Source organism: Ammospiza caudacuta, chromosome 1, assembly GCF_027887145.1.
Source record: "Ammospiza caudacuta isolate bAmmCau1 chromosome 1, bAmmCau1.pri, whole genome shotgun sequence".
NCBI lineage: Eukaryota > Metazoa > Chordata > Aves > Passeriformes > Passerellidae > Ammospiza > Ammospiza caudacuta.
The window spans coordinates 151,341,724-151,362,376 of record NC_080593.1 but is presented as its reverse complement, the minus strand read 5'-3'; the positions used below and the strand labels follow the sequence as shown (position 1 = coordinate 151,362,376).

The 20,653-nt window shown below is 39.1% G+C and overlaps 1 protein-coding gene across 1 annotated transcript in view; it reads left to right on the top strand.

Moving 5' to 3' along the window:
- SLC45A4 (solute carrier family 45 member 4) overlaps positions 1 to 20,653 on the top strand; it is a 62,519-nt gene that overhangs the window by 16,429 nt on the left and 25,437 nt on the right. Inside the window, exon 2 of the mRNA XM_058806187.1 lies at positions 9,405 to 10,023. Coding sequence (XP_058662170.1) covers positions 9,780 to 10,023 — 244 coding nt within the window. The 5' untranslated portion in view covers positions 9,405 to 9,779. The remainder of the gene's footprint in view (positions 1 to 9,404; positions 10,024 to 20,653) is intronic.

Below are 20,653 nucleotides of genomic sequence, written 5' to 3'. Positions count from 1 at the left end.
GAGTCGGTGTGGGCTCAGACTGCAGGTTAGGCTGTAAATGCTGGTTTCTTTACCAAGCAATCACGGTGATGAGGTTCCCCTTTGATCTGTGAGTCCACTCAAACACGGCAAAATGAGAGCACTTAGTGCAAGATGATATAACCAGTTATATGTACTTGTTTACAAACCCTTTGGAGAATCTGAAATGTGAGAAACCCTCTTCTGAGTTGTTTTGGTTTTTCTCTGAGGGAGTAAATATTTCCTCAGAGTTACTAAAATCCGGTCAAAACCTGACTTCTCCCTCTTTGTTGGAGGGTGAACAAAATTCTGGGGATGTTTTCAAAAGCTTCCTTTAACAGAGTTTTCTGAGATTGAATGATGGTAATGCGTTTAGGGACTGGTAATTGAAGATAATTCCAATGAATTAGACTTTGCAGACATTAATGATATGCTAGAGGAAGTCGGCTTATGAAGATCTACGCTGTGCTCTTTTTTTGTCTTGATCTATTGAATAGCTTCTGTAATTGTCTAATACATATTCTGTCAGTATTTGGGTTTCTGAAGTATTTGCAGCCTGAAGAAACCAGCCTGTGAATTTTTAGGCAGTGAATGTGATTAGTTTAAATGCCAGTATGTGGAAATAATGTGCTTTTCACAGTAGCATCTGCAAGGGATGTCTAACTTTGCAGATACAGTCTAAGTAATCAGTCCTGGCTTGACTTTTTTAATGGATGAATATTCATGCTAAACTCTAGTCTCAACCTATTATAGAAAGTATTTCTTATTCTGGAAAATCAGCAAAGGTTGCTCTGGTGAATTCCATTTTTCCCACTGCAATTGTGAGGACAGCCTTGGTTGAAAGAACTTGCAAAAAAATGCTACTGGGAACAATGTCCCAGTAGGATTATTCTGGCACCACCTGCCCTGCTGGGTTAGACATTGCCCTTCCTTCTGCAGGAAGGTGGGATTGGTGCAGTTAATCCACTTGGTTGTGTATTAAGATGTTTGCTGATGATAGCCTTAATTTTGTTTTCTTCTGTTGTTCTACTTCACAGAGACAGAGGGAAAAAATCTGTTTAATTCTGATGGGAGATAACATTTGGGGTCAACATGGTTTAAAAACTTGAAGATCTTTTAATAGGACATTCCAAGCTGTACCATAGCTTTAGCTCAAGCCAGAGTGAAGTTTGTGCTTATCTGACCAAATCAGTGAATTTTCTTACTGCCTTGCAGCAGTGTTAGCCCATAACACCATGTTTACACACTGGCCTGAGTGATCTCTGTCCCCATGAGGTTTTGAGTTCTGTGCTTTTGTGGTGACTTGGTTGCTAGCTTTTGGTTTTGAAAGCTCTTAGTGCTTGCTGTTTTGCCCTTTACCTAATTTTGGGTGTAGGACCTGCTAGTTGGAGATGCAGCCATCACAAATCAGGCATGCCTATGTGTTTGCTGTCCTGTGAAACTGCTTCTTAGTGCTTGTTTTCTTCCCAGCAGCCCTGGTCTCAGCTGTTAGGTTTTCCATTAGCTCTGAAGGCTTCTCACTGCTATTTATGCACATTCTCCCTTAGCTGTTTACTTGTTTCATGTATCTGTATTAATAAACATGAAGATAATGTGAGTATATATGACTTTTTTACATATCAGTAAATCAAAATACAAGTTAAATCAGATAATGACACCTCTCCAGTTTAACAAAATGAACTATTTCCTACTAAAAACAGCAGCAGCCGTGATTTAACAATGTAATCTGATCTAATATTAGTAACAGGCTGTGCCTTTAGGGAGCAGTATAATATCCAATCCACTGAATAAAGTCTGTCTCACATTAAATTTTGGATCTCTCTTAAAAAGATGGCGTCCCAGAAATGTTGCAGTAATTGCATAAAGACCCATGATTTCCTACTTATTTTTCCCAGTAATGAATGGAGAAATTATCTTGGCCCCCAAAATACAAATAATGATGAAATAGAGCTGTCTTACAAAGCTGTTCTCCCTAATGTCACAAGCACTTTCACCTCTCCACCTTAGCTCTTGAGCTTTCTATTCCTCCTCATGTGTCCAGGCAGGAAAATTCCCACCTGGGGAGTTTGTCCTGCCCAGATTGCCATCTGTGACTGCAGCACCACCTCTTCCAGCAGGAGCCAGAATCTTCCTCTTGGTCATTTGCTGAGTAAGCGTGAGGGGTGGAAAGAGGGTCCCAGGAAAGCCAAGGGGGTTCTAGTCAAGGCCATGCTTTGTGGAAAGAAGGAAGCAGGAAACTCTATGGAAGATTTAACTTAGGCAGGGCTGGAGTTTGTAAGCCTGTCAGGCTTTAATAATTTCTGGAATTTTGTATACATACTGAGGAAAGGGTGCAACAAGTCTTCATTAACCCTTCCAAAATCAAGCTGTTCACACCCTTCCTTTTATGTTTTGAGTTGTGGTTTGGATATTTATTTGTTGGGGGAGTAGAGGATGTCAGATGTTCAGTGTTAAGAGTAGAAAAGCTGCCAGCATCATCTGCTTCTCTCAGATGAATTTGTATTAGAAACATCATGTTTTGGCTTAAACAGCAAGGTTTTAAGAGACATCAACTGACTTAGAGTGTGAGGAGTCCTGAAGGCAGACAAAAGTTTGTGTTGGAAGAAGTGGGAAAAATGCTGTTTCTCTGTGTGAGGTGGATTGCTGCATATTGTTTTAATTCACAATGTGCTGCAGAATGACTTACCCCTGCCCAGACCTTGCTTCTGTGGCCTAAATTGTGTGGTAGCTTCAAAAGTAGGTCATGATGCAAAAGTACTGTGCTGGTTTCCAGTGGCTCTTTTCTCTTTCTTTTTTTTTTTTTTTTCTTTTTTTCTTTTTTTCAAATCTCAGGTTTCAAGATGAACTTGCTAAGAATCTGACCTGCAGTCAGTATTAGTCATAGGATTGTTTGGGCAAGATGTCCTTGTGGAAGAAGCTGGTTTATGCTGTTGTGTTTCAATGCCTTTGATTACCTAAATGATGAATTAGATGTTAGGACATGTCAAATGTGGTTCTTTATTGCACCCAGTTAGCCTTAACCTTTTTCCTTTGGCAGGGTTTTGTGATTCACAACAGGCCAGTCCAGGGTAATGTAAGACTGTTTTAAAGTGAGAGATTGGCTTTCAGAATCTGGAAGTAACACAGCTCATATATGGAAATGTTGTTAAGTAATACATAATATAATTGATTTTTTAAAAAAATATTCCTGAACAAGTGTAGTCTTCCCCCTCTGATAGGGTTAATACAGTTCTGTTTTTAGAAAGTAGTAGCTACAAAGCTTTCAATGTTTGCATTTAGCTGACAGAAGTCTTAAAGAGAATTGAAACAACTCCCTGCCTATAATTGCTGCCCTTTTGAACCAAAGGCCTTATGACTCACCTATATAGAAAGTCACAGAGTTTGTCTACACTTTTATGCTGGAACAACTTCATCAGATCACAGAAGGATAAAATCCTTCCTCTGAACTTCGAGTAGGGCAGCTGAGCACATTTATGCAGCTGGGCCAAAACTTCCAGGTATGTGTTCTAAATGTTTTTCTTCCTAGTGCAGTGACTGAACACTTCAGTATTGACATGGGCCAAAAAAACATCCCTTGTCACCAGTTCTGTTACTATAAACAGCAGCTAATTATTAGCAACAGAGCCACAGAACTGCCAGGGAGAAAATAGCTGCCTGCTGGCCAAGCCAGTGCTGTTCTGCCTTGCATCTGGCCAGTACAAGGGGAATACAAGAGAGGTCTGCCAGCATGTCTGAGGATCCTCCTGCTCAGCAGGTGTCTGGAGCTGGGCAGATGAGTTTGCTTTTTGACCTTGTAGCCTCAGGGACCCACCAACAGCTCCTTTCCTCTGTGAGCTGCAATTTCACCCTGGCTTTGGGTATTGCTGCCTAAAGGGACACTTCCCTCCCTGTCACTGTGGTGTGGATCCCTGCAGCCAACAGGATTTTAGAAAGGATTTCTTTAGCTGCTTGGACGTGTTTTTGTCAGCTTTGTTTTCAGCCTGGATCAGTTACAGTGTCTGGTTCACTGCTGTGCTGCTGTGTAGCTGCACAGGAAGCAGTGGGAGTGAGGAACAAGGGGCAAAGAAAAGGAAGAGCAGAATGGTGCTCTTAGAGCAAGCACTTGTTTGTACCAGCTCAAAGTGAAGGAGAAACCTAGAGTGTAAGCAGGTGATGTATTTTATTATGTCATATTTCTTTACAAAATCAGTTGCCTGATCTTACAGAGTAGTTTTTAATGTATTTTGGGAATGGACAAGGCTTTGTAAAGTGGTGCAGCCATGCTTGCAGAGGGATTGAAGGTTAGTCTTGCCTTTAAGAACTGCTCTTTTACAGCAGCATTCTCTTTGTCTGTTGGTGTGGTGGAGCACAGAGCATTTGAACTCAAAACACCAGCAATTATGTTTGGTCAAAATCTATTTTACTCTTGGAAAGGCACAAGCCCAAATGATTTGTCCTTTCACAAGCCAGTCAGATGCCAAAGACGAACCCATTGTGCACTTCACATTGAATTGTGGAAGGAATAATAAGTGAAGTTTGTCTGCAACATGGTGGTGGAAGTGCTCAGCCAAACACTTATGCAGCCTAAAGAAAAGACAGATAAACTCAGAATACCTTTCTTTCTAATGCTAATATTAAAGCTAAACTTAAATCAATCTAGATAACTCTTCAAGATATGGCCAGATTACTTGAAAACCTGAACATAAACCAACTTGGCAGAAAAGTATTTGACAAATAAATGGAATGACTGGGAACATACAGGCTTGTCAATCTGATATGATTCACAGGTGAGATAGTGTGGATGTCTGTGGGATGCACTCATTGAAGCATTGGAGGAGGGTGAGTTGTAAGGCTCTGGGGAGGAATGCAAATCCTCTCCTATTAGACTGGCAGCTTCTGCAGTCTTACTCTTTTTTTCCAAGTAAATATTTGAAAATTTCATGAAGAAGTACAGCTACTTGGGGTTTTTTGTTGTTTGGGGCTTTTTGATGTGTTGAGCAGAATGAATCACTGACATGTCTTAATGTGATGATGACAACTGTGACCAGAATTATTAAAACCTATTTAAATTCTGTAATAACTAATTGATTCTTAGCTATTTTCCCTTGGGAAGGTAGTGATAAGCAATGAAAAGTCATTGTATGCAGTGATGGCTCAAGGTGTCTCTTCATCCTTCCTCTCCTCATCAAGAAGATAAAATTAATTTAAACTGTAGAATTAGTGTATTTCCAACATCATTAGAAAATAATTCCTGTGAGCAAAACTGAATGCAGCTCTTCATGATTTGAGACAGCTTTGGTCAGTCTGTACCCTTGCATGTTAAAGAAACTCATGATAATGGAAGGGGCAGATCTTGAAGGCAGGAGATAATTACATGAATGACTGGAAGTTAATGCAATAAACTTCAAGAAGAGGATGAGATAAGGGGTATTTTATCTCTGTTCAGTCCTCTCCTTCTTTCCTTAGATATTCAATAGTGCTTGGGCAGAAGTGTTTCCATCGTTTTCAGTTTGCTCATTCCAGTTTTTCATAGGCTGTGCTTATTTTTGTCATTGTCTTTGGTTTTTATAATCAGTGCACACCATCTCTTCTGAGATTGTTTCTTACACCAATAAATGCCTGAGGAAATGCCCAATGGCTTTATAGGAAGAAAATCACCTGAAAGATTTGAAATCTTCTCCTGGAATCCAGTTGGGCCCATTTCACTGTTTTCTACTTGCCAGGTTTATTACAGCTCAGAAAAATACATTTGTGATTATCTGAAACGTGCTGTGTACTCCACAGCTCACAGTCATATTCTTTGGCACTGGTTCAGAAATTCTAGTTACTTGTCAAACAGTGCATTCCAATTCCGTGTTAGCAAGAGAGATCTGGAAACATGCATTAAAAATAGTTCAATCTTAAACAGTTTGGGCAGGATCACTGTTAACCTCATTTTATTTTGGTATTGATGGGTGTGCTACCAGACCTCCAGATGGTGGCATCACAAATGCAGGAACACTGCTTGTCAAACCCCCAAGTCCTGAACTGAAAAACACATTGAGATGTGTGATAGAAGTCATTTGCCCGAGGCATCATGTTGGATAATTATGTAGCATGAGCTCTTTGTGCATCCTAAGCATTACAGTGCTCCCTAGGGAAAAGAAAACCATGAAATTTTGTGGGCTACAGATATGACCTATATAACACTTGCTCTTCTGTGGCAAGCCCTGAGGAAAGGCAGTGATTTTCCTTTGGTTCTTTGATGGTTTACAGGCTCTGTCTGTGAAGAGTTCCTGTTTGAGGATTACTCATTTGTCAAGCCTGTAACATGTTTTGTGTTTGACACAGTTGTATTATGCCTCAGTGGAAGGTAGGTAGTAAAAGTATAACAAAGATAAGATTGGAAGCAATTTGAGAAGCTTTATAAAATTTTGCTTACAGATTAGGTTTTGGACTATATTACTCACCTGTTTTGTTGGAATATTAACTATTGCTTTATATGTTTTTGTCATTGCTAAAACATGGCCAAAGGTCAGAGTAAAATATGTGCAATTTAGCTGACAAAGAGCCAGTGTCATCAGTCCCCTCCTCCCATAAACACTCGGCAAGATCAGAAATATTTCTGTATCTAAAGTTCTCTTCACACCCAACCTGTGTACAATGCCCAACAGGAATCTTTTCCCATGGATGAAATTCTTCCTTTTTCTGCTTTATTTGTTGTTACTTATGAAAATACCCTTGAAAACCAGCCATGAAAAACAATTAGTGCTGGATGCAGACATCAGAGAATTCTGCACTGGTATTTTAATCCAGCTTCTCTTCAGGTGCCATTTACCTTGGTATTCTTTGCTGCATAAAAGCCTCTGTTATATTTACTTCCATCAGGTAAATGAATTTCTCTCCCTCTTTGAGAAGAAAGAATGCCAGTATTCAATCTTGCCAAATTCAAAATGAACTTGGAAAAAAAGAAGCAGAATATATATCAGTCTAAAATGAACATGAACACAACTGAGCAGGGCTTAGGAAAGAACTGAAGACCTTTCTGAGAGGCTCTTGTTATTCTCTGGCTCTTGTATTAGACGTGCACTTGGAGTCAGATGAAAGTGCTGCAGGAAGTCTAGCGCTGTGCTTACCACAAAATTGACATAATGGAACAGTAATTCTCTGTTCTTTTAGATAAAACCTGTCCATTGTGCCTCCTCCTATTGCACTTGAACACTGTAACTGCTTTTTCTGGCATGTTTAAAATGTGCTGTTCTTATCTGTGTCAATTACAGCTTCAAAGTCTACCTCCATCTACCACCCATTATTCCTGGCTCTTAAATTATCTGATCACTCCCCATCATCTTCCACTTCAGAAATAACTTTTTCAGTCATCCCTAAAGAGCCTTGCTCAAATGGGCTAAATCTCAGATATCTGCTTTTGTCCTGCCTCTTTATCCTTTCCCAGAACAAATGCTCCTGGCTTGGTGTCATCCTCCTTGCCATGTGCAGGCTGCCCCAGTGCAGCACAGAACATTCTGGAATGATGAGCTGCCTTCCTCAGTGCCTCACCCTGGAACTGCATATGGAAGGAGGTGTTTAGGCAAAGGGAATTAAATCCTTCACAGGAGGGGAAATCAGGAGTGAGAAAACAGAAGAGACTGTTTAAAACTTTAAACCATGTGCAGGAGAGTAATCCATGACCCTTAGACTGTAATGCAACATAGATGTTCTGCTGAGGTTTGGATAATAAGGGCTCACATGTATCCTTTCAAATTCTACTGAATGTCGTGATGCCTGAGTCTGCCAGCAGTTAAACATTTTATGACTTGTGTGTAATTAAAATAATTGCTCCTACTCCAGAACATGTATTTTGTAGGCTTTACTCTCTTAGAATTCATGTTATGTAAGGTGGATGTGGTTTTTTTAATACACAGACTACTTTACATTTATGATAAACTACTTACATCTTAATTTCTGTTAATTCTGAGTGGGTAGAGAAATGCTTTCTAAGTCCTTTTTGTTCTGAGCTATTTAATGATTATAGATAAAACCTTGAACTTAAAACTTGATTTATACTCTAGTTCAGTAACTTATTTTAACTTTCTCATGTAATTTTAAGATTTGTCCAGCTCAAAATAAAATTTTAGCATTAGTTTGTTGTTGAGGTGGTCAAATGTGAGAGTTCCAGTAATCTTGGGGAGCCTGGAAGAAGACATGTACCAAAAAAGATGCTTTTGAATGGAAGAATAAAATAAACAACTGTCAGGAGGGTGTCAGCAGGAGGGAGTGCTCAAGATGGTGTTCTCATGATGCACTTTCAGTAGAACAGTGTCTCAGTCCCACTGAAACAGAGCAGCTCTTGTGATTAAACACCAACCATGGCCTCTGTTTCCTAAGGCTCAGTTTTAGGCTCACCACTTAATGATCTGGTGTGTGCTCAGGCCCACAAAGAGTTTTTGTGGCCACAACTGAAGAGATGGGGAATTGCAGAGTGGGGACTTCTGCTGAGGCCAGCTTTGCTGCCAGAGCCAGCACTCATGGAACCATCCCTGAGGGGTTTTGTGCTGGGGTCACAGCTCAGTCACCCTGTGTGCAGAGATGTAAACATGCATCCTTCTAATACAAACTTTATGTTATCTTACTTTTTATAAGAAGCTTTGTTTTCTTCTCCTGAGTGTTTAAACACATTTTGATTGGCCTGGTGCAGTATTTGTACATCTGCTTAGATTTTGTCTGTGCCACAAAGGAGGGAAGGTACAGAAGAAAGTTGTCTTACCTGTTTAGAATATATTTTAATAATTTTAGTGTGGAAGATACTGTACCATTCTGCTTTCACAAATTTCAGCAGCCTCACAGGATGTGGGAGTAAGATGGTCTGGTCTTATGTACAGAAAGAAGATGAATTCATATGCTGTGTATATCTTCATTAAAGTTTAAATATTTAAATATCAATACATCATGGCTTATTTTGCTCATACTTCCTTGAGAAATATCTTCGGTATAAAATGGTGTGATAATTACTGCAAAGTAACTTGTAAGTTCCAAAAATCTAAATGGAGATGTGTGTGTGTGACCATGGTAATTGATGAATCATCTTCCTGGCATAGAACTGGAATATCCTATACTGTTTCTGAAAGCAACCTGCTTTAAATTTCCCAGAATTTTAGTCTTGTGCTCTTGTGTTCTGAGGATCTTGGACAAGTACCCTGACATTCTTCTGTGGCTTTGTGTAGGACCACAAACCAGAGGAACTGGAGTACAGTAAAGCATCATTTAAATACAAGGCACAACTGCTTTTCAATGGAAAGTGCAGAGGTAGGAGGGAACGTGGAATAAAGGACCCTACTCTAGGCAAGGACAATGGAAAGCATGAAGCAGGAAATAGGTTATATGGTTAAGGGGGGGACACAATATCCTGAAAAAGCCTATTGAAATTTTTAAATGCTTGCTTTTTGTTGCAGATTAATCAGCCACTCGATGGGGATTAACAGTGGAGCACCTCTTTGTGTCGCCTTTCCACCTCTGTGTAGCACGAATAACAACTTCAGCACTTCTTCAATAATAATTATGAAACTGGTATTAACTGAATGGCAATTATGGATTTTTAACTCTAACTCACAGTAAACCAGCAAGCCATATGTTGAAATTCTTACCAAATAGCTTTTCATTCTTAATGTCTCGTATCTCTACAAGAAGTTGCAAGATACCTGTTTGTACAAGAGGAATATAAGCATTACTTGCCTGAGGAACAGAAGCTGAAAGAGAAGACACCCTAACTTGTTTGTGGAGTTATGGTAGTATTATTTATATAGATATAACAAAGATATATATTTTTTATGGTAATGAAAATGGCTCCTCAGAATGCTGACTCGGAATCTATGCAAGTTCAAGATCTACCTGTGGCACAGCTTCAGAAAGCAGAAACCAAGGAGAATGAGAGTAGGGAGGAGACCATTAGTGAAGGATCCATAGACCGGATACCGATACGCCTGTGGGTGATGCATGGTGCAGTAATGTTTGGCAGGGAATTTTGTTATGCCATGGAGACAGCTTTGGTAACACCTGTATTGTTACAAATTGGTAAGTAATTCTCATTTCTGTGAGTCAAAGCTTTCTATGTTTATTTGCGTTGATTGAAGCCAGGCAAAGAGGGAAGATGCATCTGCCAGCTACAGGTACACAAGGTAAAAAGGATTTTGGTTTTTTCCTTAGTGACTGTAGCAGAGATTCAGCTGTGTGATTATGTTAAAGTGGGAAGGATTTCTACATTCATTCATCTTCTGTCTAATATTGTTTCCCTCTGTAAAAAATGTAACCTGATTTAATTCTAAAATTCTCTACTACAAGGTAAGTGTCCTAGAAACTAGAAACAATGTTAGGCTATAAAGGATTGCAGTGAAGCATTTTTTTAATTTATGGAGAAATGCTTAAGGTTACAGTACTTTACAATATCTAAACAGTTAGATAAATTGTTTTTTTCCAGTGAACTGCTGCATTTATTTCTAACCACTAGAGAGTCTTATTTTGTGTGATTAATCTGCAGTTTACAGCATGTGAATACACATGAATAAACTCTGATACCAATAGCCTTAGATGATAATGGGGTGAATGGTGTGGTTTAGAATAGGGGTAGTCAGTGTTAAATTTCATGGTGAGTATTTTCAGTAGGTTTCAAATAAACTGTTTACATTATTAAGAGTATCTGATACTGCCTTTATCAAATACAGAAAGTGGTCAATCATATATCAGAAAATATTACATGACACAGAATGGAAATGCCAGACTGAGTGGGGAGTAAACCAACCATGTGTGTGCACTGTACAATTGTTATATATTTGTATATTTTATGTTTGCTTTGGCTTACCTGTGCAGGTGTGCCTTACAGCTTGCTCAGCTGCGGCCAAACAGAAACACTCAACCAACTGAATAATAATGTTCAATGAATACTATTTACAACATTGTTTAAAAATTTCGAGGTTAGCATCTTGAGTTAATCACATGGGGGGTTTTGTTTGTTTGACATGAGAAAAAGGCATTTTAGATTCATCTTGTGAGCATGTGATGTACAAGTCCTTTCATGCAGTCTCACTGCAGTTAAAAATGTGTTTTCATATTAAATTGCTAGCTGGTTTGAGTGAATAATCAGTACAGTTAGTGCCATGGGAGATGCTGAAGAGTGAAGCCTCTATGTTTTCCTGAAAATGTTAATTTTCAGAGCTCATCAGATGGTCTTCACGGATCTGTTGTTTGCATAGTTAAAACAGATTCTAAAAGCTCCAAAAAAGAGCTTTTCTGATCAACCTGACTTGCTAAATAAAACAGATGCAGCTTCATCTAGGAATGTTTGTAATGTTCATAAATTGTTCTGAGGTTTTACCTTCTGGGTAAACTGAGATTTAGAGACTTCAGTACCTTTTACTGGCAGCATTGATTCAATAACTGTCTACCATAAACTCAAAAACTTGCATCCTGCTTTGCATGGGGAAGATCCCTGCTTTTGTAAGTGACCTGTACATTTTTGTTTGCTTGCTTTGTGCTGGCATTTGGATGATTAAAATGTATGGCTGGCTAAGCTGATTTTACCTTACCATAGGGTAAGGTCAGACAGTAAATAAACCATCCTCCTAATTACTGACCTATCTTCCAGTTTACATTTCTTTTGTGAGCTTTTCTAGCTGTTTCCTCCAGATAATTGAAAAATATCTCTTCCCTTCCTTCCCTAACTCCAGTGATCAAAATAACATTGGGATTTGGGGGAAGGGAAGAAGAGGGCTCCCATTTCTAGAAAAGCTGCAAATCGACAAAGCTGCACATTGTCAAAGTCTGTGGGGATGCAGCAGTGATGTTCCAAGCCACAGAGATCAGAAATGGAGGTAGCAGTTACAAATGTCAGTGCTTTGGGAGCTAATTGAAATCTTTCTGCTTGGATTCTGTGTCCTCAGCAGGGCTAAAAACAATGTTGGATTCACTGAAGGGTTAAGTTATTCATGGGTGACTTATCTGGCCTCTTTGTTAATTACCTCTTACATGGCTCTGTTTACCTTTATCAACCTCAACATCTGTCTGCCTCAGCAGGAACTATATTTATTCCTCACTGGAGGGGGTTGCAATATAGCTGTTGAACTGATGTAATATTCCCTTTGCTTCTTGTTTTGGTAAAAGCAAAGATCAGTTTCTGTGAGATTAAATTGACTTGAGAAACTATATTTGAGAATTGGCACTTGGGGAAGTGCAGTGACCCAACCAATTTTGCTTATAATACACTGAAGAACAAGAAGCCTCTTGGGTATCCAAAAAAAGATGACTCTTTACAGAATGTGTTGAATATTAACAATTAAACTTTTCACTGTGTGCCTGTGCTTTTCTGTACCTGGGAAAACTTTGATCACTGAAATAATCTGATATTCTTATCAGATATCATCATGAAAACCTTAGCCACATTAATATGGTGTTACACACTTTCTGCTTGCAAGTATTTGACTTTCTTTGCAGTTTGAGTACCCTGGATCAGAGGTGTAGTTATGATTTGGCAGATGCCCAACCTGTCCTACTTGTTCTGTAAGCCACAAGATGTTATCAGCTGAAGGAGATGGTCACTTGGATGGTCCCTTTCCAGTTCAGTGGTGGTTGAACTCACTGTGTTTAAGTTTCCTGAAGTTCTGAAATTTCAACAACAGAACTTGAAAGCATCAGTGAAAACTGCTTGACTCAATGCATACTGTGAATTGGAAAGGTGCTGAAGCACCCAAATTACTGCACCCCACTGAAAGAAACTCTAATTTCTGACCTTAATCACTGTCTTTATTGCTATAATTGATGTTACTTTGCTGTGTCAGAAATGCAGCTCCAAATCTCTGACAGCCTTGTAGTCATAGCTGGGCTTTAGTAGCCTAGCAACAAGTACAAGCCAAGTATATATTACATGTTTTTTTTAATTACAGCTTGCTCTTTGGTGTCTTAGCATTTGCAGCTTAAGAATTCAAAGTGAAGCAGTGAACTTGTTGAGAATTCAAACAATGTAAAAAAATGCCAAATATGAGAATTCTAGTCAGAGTCCAGATGAAATTATATTAGTTGACACTTGCAGAAGTTATAACCTCAAAAAATCTACATTAACTCTTTTGGGACCTGTTCAATAAGCAGTTTCTACCAGCCAGTGTTAAATTTTACTAGAAAATAAGCTTTCAGCACCTTCAGAACTTAAGTTTTACTTGTTCATGAGTCCAAGGATTTTGAGAAACTGACTCGTTATTCTTGACTATTAACACTGCTGTTTGCTTCCCCTGCACAGAAACTACAAATTCCATAGGAGCAGGATGAGGCCTTTGTCTTCTGAAACATCTGGTACTTAGTGCTGCTTATCTGTGAGAGGGAATTAAAATCCCTGCTATTGTTATAAATGGTAGTGTATTTTCTTCCATCATTAAACTTGGCTTCTAAGGATTAAGTCTCTAAAATCATCCCAGTTCATAAGTTCATGGAAGATTTGGATACATGATAAATTTATTTTGCATGGGATTTTGCAGGAATAAAAGTAAAAGGAGGAGAAACCAAAGACTGGTGTGATGTAAACTTGGAGAAACTGCTTTTTGAAGAGACTTACTCAGTGAAATCACAATACATTTTTCTGTTAAAAACACTCCAAACCATTAATAAATACATAACTTGGCAACTTCAGATTATTTCTACTTTAATTCAAATAAAATTTTGGTTTTAATACAAGATGTAAATACATTTTAGTTCTTGTGAAAGGTAAGATCTCTGTACCTTTTTCATTAGAACTATGGAAGAAAAAAAAATTTAAAATCTGTATTTTGTGACTTGGGGTGGCTGCTGCTTTCAGCATGAAAAACTCACTGTCTGAGTAATGAGTAGTGGTGGCTGTAAACATGAATTCACATTTTATATTTAATATGATAAAAGCTTTGTCAAGCCTTTACTGTTGCTTCAAAGGCTCTTTCAATGCTATTGAGTTTTTTATGAATAGTTAATAGACCCAGAAGTGACTGTCAGCACCAGAGCTGTTCCTCATTTCCCTGCATCAATTAAATATATTACACTGGTGCTCTTTAAAAGTATCTATGTACATTTACATAGTTTCAGAAGGAAACATAAGGAAAATGAGTTTACATGTGCTACTTACCTTTATAATGTCACTTAAATTTAGGGATGTTTGTCTGGTATGCTGCAGGAATAGCTAGGTGTTTTTATGCATTTCATATCTGAGTGCCTCTCTGTGATGGCATCACTTTGTTTTACTGTGAAAGTTAATGGGTTCCTGTAGTAAACATTGGCTAGTCTGCTATTAAATATTGAAGTTGGTCATTTTTAGCTTAACCCTGATCATCAGCGTTGTTTTTAGGCCACTGAAAAATAGAATTTCTGGAAATTGTATATGTCACTGCTAATTATTAGATTTTATTAAAAAGAAAGGCTGAGCTACACAGAGCAGAATATCATAGATTATTTTTGTTTGGAAATTATTTCTCTCATTAGATTATTTCAAATCAGCAAAATGCTGTAGTTGCTCTAGTTTCATATACATTGGAAAGCTGTTCAGGAGTTTGGGCTGTTATTTTACAGCTAAAGCAGTTATATATAATATCTCATTAAAAAAGAAATTGTCTAACATTCAAAATTCATCCAGCCTAAAGCTTAGCAGACTGTGCATAAAGGGTCCTGAAATCTAGTTCATGTGAAATTGCCAGTATGGAAAAAGTGTGCTAAGCAATAATTCAAACTGCTGATTTTGAGAAATCTCTGTGGTAGCTGAGAACTCATTATGCAGAAGAGATTCAATAGTCCAGAGTGAATTATTTTACTTTGCTGTAGTGACTCTCCATTGAAATGTATGTTGATACCTGCCTGAGAAGAATGCTTGTAGGTAAAGGGAGATTATGGAGATGTATTTAGAAACCAAGCATGAAATGTTACAGATGAATTGGCTTCTAGGTCTGTTTCTTCAAAGGAATTAAGGTATCAGTTGCTGACTCAATTCCTGTGGAAGAGGATAGCCTTCCTAAGGCTAAGCCTGAGATGAAAGGGAATCTAAAAACCTGAAAGATTTCTTGGGGAAGAAGGGAGCAAAGGGTTGCCTGGGCTGTTAGAGGCTGCCTGTAATTGAAATGAAAAAGAGCTGAGTGGCTGGAAAGCGTCTTGCAGATGGAGGAAGCTCTTCAGCACAAAGCAGCACTGAGTCTATTTCAGCTCAGCTCCAGGAGCTGAGTTTATTCCTCATCTCTGCCAGAGGTTACATTAAGGTTATGTATTTTTAACTGCCTTTCTGCAAAGCTTCGTCTTCCATTTCAGCTGTGTCCTACCTTACCTTGTCTTACCAGGAAGAAACTGAGTTGCTCTAACCTGAGCTTTTACTCCCAGAGTTAAATTCCTGTTCAATCCAGCTGCATCCCTGCTCCCAGGCATGGCTGCATTTGATGCTGAGAGTGAACTGCAGCATCTCAATTTCTCTTTGGAAGAATTCATGGCTTAAGAGCTGACCTGTCCCAAGAGAGGGCTGTAACACACCTAACCTGAGGGCAAGAACTGAATATACAGTGGATCCAGAAAACCTGGAATAAGAGACAATTCAATCCTTTTTTCAGCCTTGTTAGCTTCAGTTAGTCTGTAAGATCCTGTAAAGTTTGTATTCACATCTCCTGTGGTGGAATGTATGTGACTGCAAATACTGTGCCTGAGGCACATGTTAATTGCTCTATAAAACTTCCCCACCCATCTTTTCTTACTTATTGACTAATTTTATGCCCACTAAGGGGTTGTGTAAGACTAATTTTACTGTACTTTTTTTAAACTAACAAGCAAACAGGCTTTCATATCATGTATCACTCTTACATAAAATATCTTTTGACCTCGAAGCAATAGCAGCCCAGATTTTGAACACAGATAGCCTTAGTGGAAGGTTGGGCTGAAGACATTTTTAAAGCCCTTTTAAAAGAAAGATGCTGTGGAACTGTTAAGATTTTTAATCCTGGGGGCAGTTAGGAGCATGTGCTTTATTTCCATATGAAGGCAAATGCCATGCAGTTTGGCAGTTGTGCAAGAGCTGTTCTTTACAGCATTTTTTATGTCAATGTTCTGTTTTTCTTTAAGTAACACTGAATCTGGCATTCAGAGGCACCACTGATAACACATGGCAGATTTTCAGCTGGGTAATGTGAGGATTCCTGCTGGCTCTAGGGTCCTACAGACTGTGAGTTTGGATGAAAAGCCTTTCTAGGAGAGAGAAGTTAAGTGCAAATACCTTCACAGGCTTCTCCCATAGCATGAAATATGTTTCCTATTGCTACTTACCAGTAGATAACTTTTTGTTCCCTTTTTTTTTTGGCTGAATAAGGCTCACTGGAGAAGCTACTTCTAAAATAAGCTTCATAATTCCTTGAGCTTTTAATTGTGTGCTGAGGGAATGTTAATGTGGTTTGGGTTTTTCCCCCCCTAGCATAAAGTGTTCACAGTAAAATCTGTTGTGTGAACACTCTTTGAATCCTCAGAAGTTTTCACTTTTAGAGTTTGTGTGGTCTGAGGATAGAGCAAGTGACCAGTATATGACACAAGAAATATGAACAGAAAACTGTGGGCTGATAGAAGCAGCACAGTGCAGGTAAAGCAAACTGTGTGAAAATGCATGCTGTCAGCAAGGGATGGAGGTTTAAAAGCAATTTTTTATTCATTGTCACCTCTGTTCTTCAAATCCTCTCTTTTCCTTCAGAAATAGTCATTTTAGCCTGTGATTTGTCAGAAGAGCTTGAATCCTCCAAAAATAATCACTTTCTAAGAAGGAAATGTATGTCTCTATCCTTAGGTAGCTGCTTCTTCCTACCTGTAGATATTCCAGCATGCTTCCTACCTTTTATCTGGAGTAGCCAAGGGTTAGGAGAGGCTGAACTGTTTGTCTTGACTTATGTGTACTTTGAGATCTCTGTTCCCTTTCTTTTCCAAATTCCTTTTCTCCTGCTCAAAGATCTAGTACAGCACAAAAATAAAAACTGTTCACTTACTAACTAACTAACTAACTGGAAGTTTAGTGGTGAACTGGGTATGGGACCTTATTAAATTAAAGAACTTTTTAACAAAATTTTCATATCAGCTAATAGCGTTAAATTCTTTTTTCAGTCTATTATAAACAGGGTTTTATGTTTCTCTTATCACTGGCTGACTTGAAATTCTTTCCTCTCACACATTCCAGCCCCACCTTGTTGTGAGACTCAAGACAAGCCTTTCTGCTGCTTTCATGAGCAGTTCTAGAGTAGAAATGGGCACAGATGGGAATAAAGCAACTGCAGGATCCCTGGATTTTTACTAAGATTTCCTGTGAGTAGTGAGAAAAAGATGAGAGAAGTAGGGACAGACTTTGGCCTCCTGGAAATGCACTAAAATTGAGTGGTTTTAAACACACATTTATGCAACATCTTTCTCAGCCTAAACCCTTTCTCTTAATCTGCTTTTCACTACATGCCCAACATCTCTTTGTACTTCTGTCTAAACATCCTCATCTGGAACAAAAACTCAGGAGAAGCCTTGCATGTACCTGCATGAATTTTTCTGCTCAGAATTTGAGTTTGACCCTCAGCTCTGACCAAGTGGTAACTTTGCCATAGCAATAACAGGTGAAACATGATAGTGCTTCCATGCTCCTTTATTACAAAGTAATTGCCACCAGGGCAGTTTTCCAGCAGGGAATTGCCTGTTCTTTACTGTAAAAAGAAACCTTTTAGCTCTTGGATTGGGTTCTGGTGGCAGAGACTTGCAGATGCACAACTGAGATTTGGATTCCTAGCATTGGAACTGGCAATCCCAGCTTACTTCAGTGGGTTTCTGTTCAATGTGGACTGAGAGGTTATAGAAAGGGAATAGCTGGGAACTTGTTAGTGAACAGGAGTCTTACTTTTCAAGGAAATAGGATTAAAGCCACTTTTGCAATGAAAAGACTGTTAGCAGGCCAACTCTTGTAATGTTTTAATATGGGATTGTCAGAGCTGCAGCCCCCTGAGCTCAGTTCTCCTCAGTCTCCTGTGTGCTTGTTGCAAGATCTTGCAAGAGTCTTTCTGTTGTGATGGCCCTCTGGGACCCCATTTAATCATCCTCTTTTCACCAAACAACAGCTGAAGAGGTTTCAGATACACTTCCTGCAGGCTGTTTTGCAAGAAATTATTGGAAATGTTTTGTGCTACTGATTCAGTTTGATAATATTTAATACAAGTCCATTTAACTAAATAGGGAAAATCCATGTTATGGATTTGTCTGCACTGGTTTGGATAAATCTCCTATAGCTCATGTAACTCCATAAACATTTTCCTCTCCCCGAAGTCTTGAGTAGCTGGCTGCAGAGCAGCACAGATGCAGATTTATCCAGAAACAGATGAACCCAACTCTGTTAACATTCGGTGCTCTTCAGTTGGAGCCTCTAGGTGAATTTTTTTCCAGGGTAGTAGATACAGAGCATGTAAACTGCAGAATTTGAATCTAGCTTCTATTATTTTTAGGGAATGGTGACTGCTGGGCTACAGTTTTCTACAGCAAAGTTAGGTGCCATCTTTCCAGACTTTTTGGAGTGCTCCATGTGAGGAGAGAGCTTCCACACTTGGCTCAAAAATGTCTTAACACACTTCCAGAGCAAGAATGCTTTTCCCCATGGAGGTGCTGGTACAGGGAAGGGTGAACAGAAAGGCTCAGTCCCTGCAGTGGCCTGGTTCTGTCCTTGGTGTAAGCTTTGTCTCTGGCAGGTGTCACATCATGAGGCTGTGCAATTGCTTTTATTATGCCCATAAATTTTGTATAACTTCTGCTCAGATTATCTTCACCTTGAATTTCTATTCTCCCCTGAATCCCAGTGTCTGTTCTTTCTGGCTTAAGTGATAAACAGATCTTGATCATTTTCTATGTGTTCTCTGTATTAGCTGTATAAAAACATGAATTTCCTGCTTTTATCAGTTGTGCTGCTCTGTAAACAATAGTCTTTCAATAATTTAGTCTATCAGAATTGAGCTTACCCACCCCCCCCCCCCCACCCCCCAGGATAATCTGCAAATTCCAAAAATATCCTGCTTTAAATGAGCTCTTGATCTGGAAGTGTTTTAATACCTCTTACAAAAGTTATATCTGGACACTTCTGGAAAGTAAAGTATTTCTTTGGAGAGTAAGTTCAAGTTCATGCCTTTAAGAGTTCATGTAGGTGGCAGGAAAATAAATATTAAATTACATATTCTAAAATTAGTATTAAACTTGGGCACTCGGGGAAGAATCTTCATGAATTTAAACCAAAGTGTCTCGGGTACTCAGATAAATGATTGTTTACTGGGGTTAATTAGTTGTAGTGGAGACAGTTGTGGTATTCATTATGTTTTCTTTGCCTGATATGGAAAGTCAGAGTCAGTGTCCTACCAAGCCAGACATTTTCTGGCAAGGAAGAGTCATTACAGGCATACCTGCTGTCTTACATGGACTGCATCAGGTGACTTCAAACTGATTGTTTATCATACTCAGCTGCAATTTAAACAATTTGTGCAGCGATTGGATGTCACTGAAATATCTGATCTGCTGTTTTCTTCCAAGCTGCAGCAGAAAAGAAGAGCAGAGGCAGTTTGCTGTGCTCTTTTTTCCTCCCCTTAAGTCATTATTCTGCAAAACTTTAAAGGAATAAATTTCTGGTTGCTAGACTTTGGTGTCAGTTTATCACCTTAGTAGTGGTTTTGCACTACATGTGCTGCTTTAGAAAAAAGGGTTTGGGTATTCCTTGCATTAATGCCTTTGTAAAATAGAATCATAGAATGGCTTGGGCTGCAAGGAACCTTCAAAACCATCCAGTTCCATCCCCCTGCCATGGGCAGAGAACCTTCCACTATAAAACCAGGGTGCTCAGAGCTCTGTCCAACCTGGCCTTGGACATTTCCAGGGATGGGGCAGCCACAGCTTCTCTGGGCAACCTGTGCCAGGGCCTCACAGGTAGAATTTTTTCCTGATATCCAATCTAAACCTACCCTCCAACACAAAGCAAGTAAAGCTTACTTAATACTGACCTTAAATAAGAGCAGAAGGAAACTTTGTCATCTGTATGAAATTAAAAGAGAAATTATTTCCTTTTCTTGCTGTTGAAAGCAACAGAGTTATGCCAGAAACAGAGTTTTCAAGCCCAAACTGGCTGACGCCTCAGAGCTCATGGCTGGGCCTGTGGTGAGCAGCAGGGTTGACTTCCCTTCCTCGAAGACTTCCTGGGTCCCCCAGTATGGTCTCACTGTGTAACTTTGGGGAAGCTCAGGAAGTGCACGGGGGAGCCTTCACAATATCTGAGGTTGGCATGAGAAAATAAAATTATGTAATCAGATAAAAGGCTGAGGGTGGTTCTTTCTCTGTAATTTAATTAAGCAATAGTGCACCAAGTGCTCCCCCTTCTCTGAGGTACTCAAAGTCATGCGTCAAATTTTGTGCCAGGGACTCCATCGGTCTGGAGAGAGTCAGTGTGTGCCAGGGGTTATTTTTCTGCACTGTGTATTCCTACCCTATTGATGTGGCAAATGTGTTTAAAATAAGTTTTCAAATGTTTTAAAGCTGTAACATTCAGAAGAAGAGTTTGGTACAACTTTGTCAGGTATGAAAGGATTGCCAAATCTTGCAAATCTTGCAAATTATTTAGGTTTGAATCTTAAAAATTATTCAAGGTCTTTGTTGGATGGCTGAATAATGCTGTGTTGCTACACCT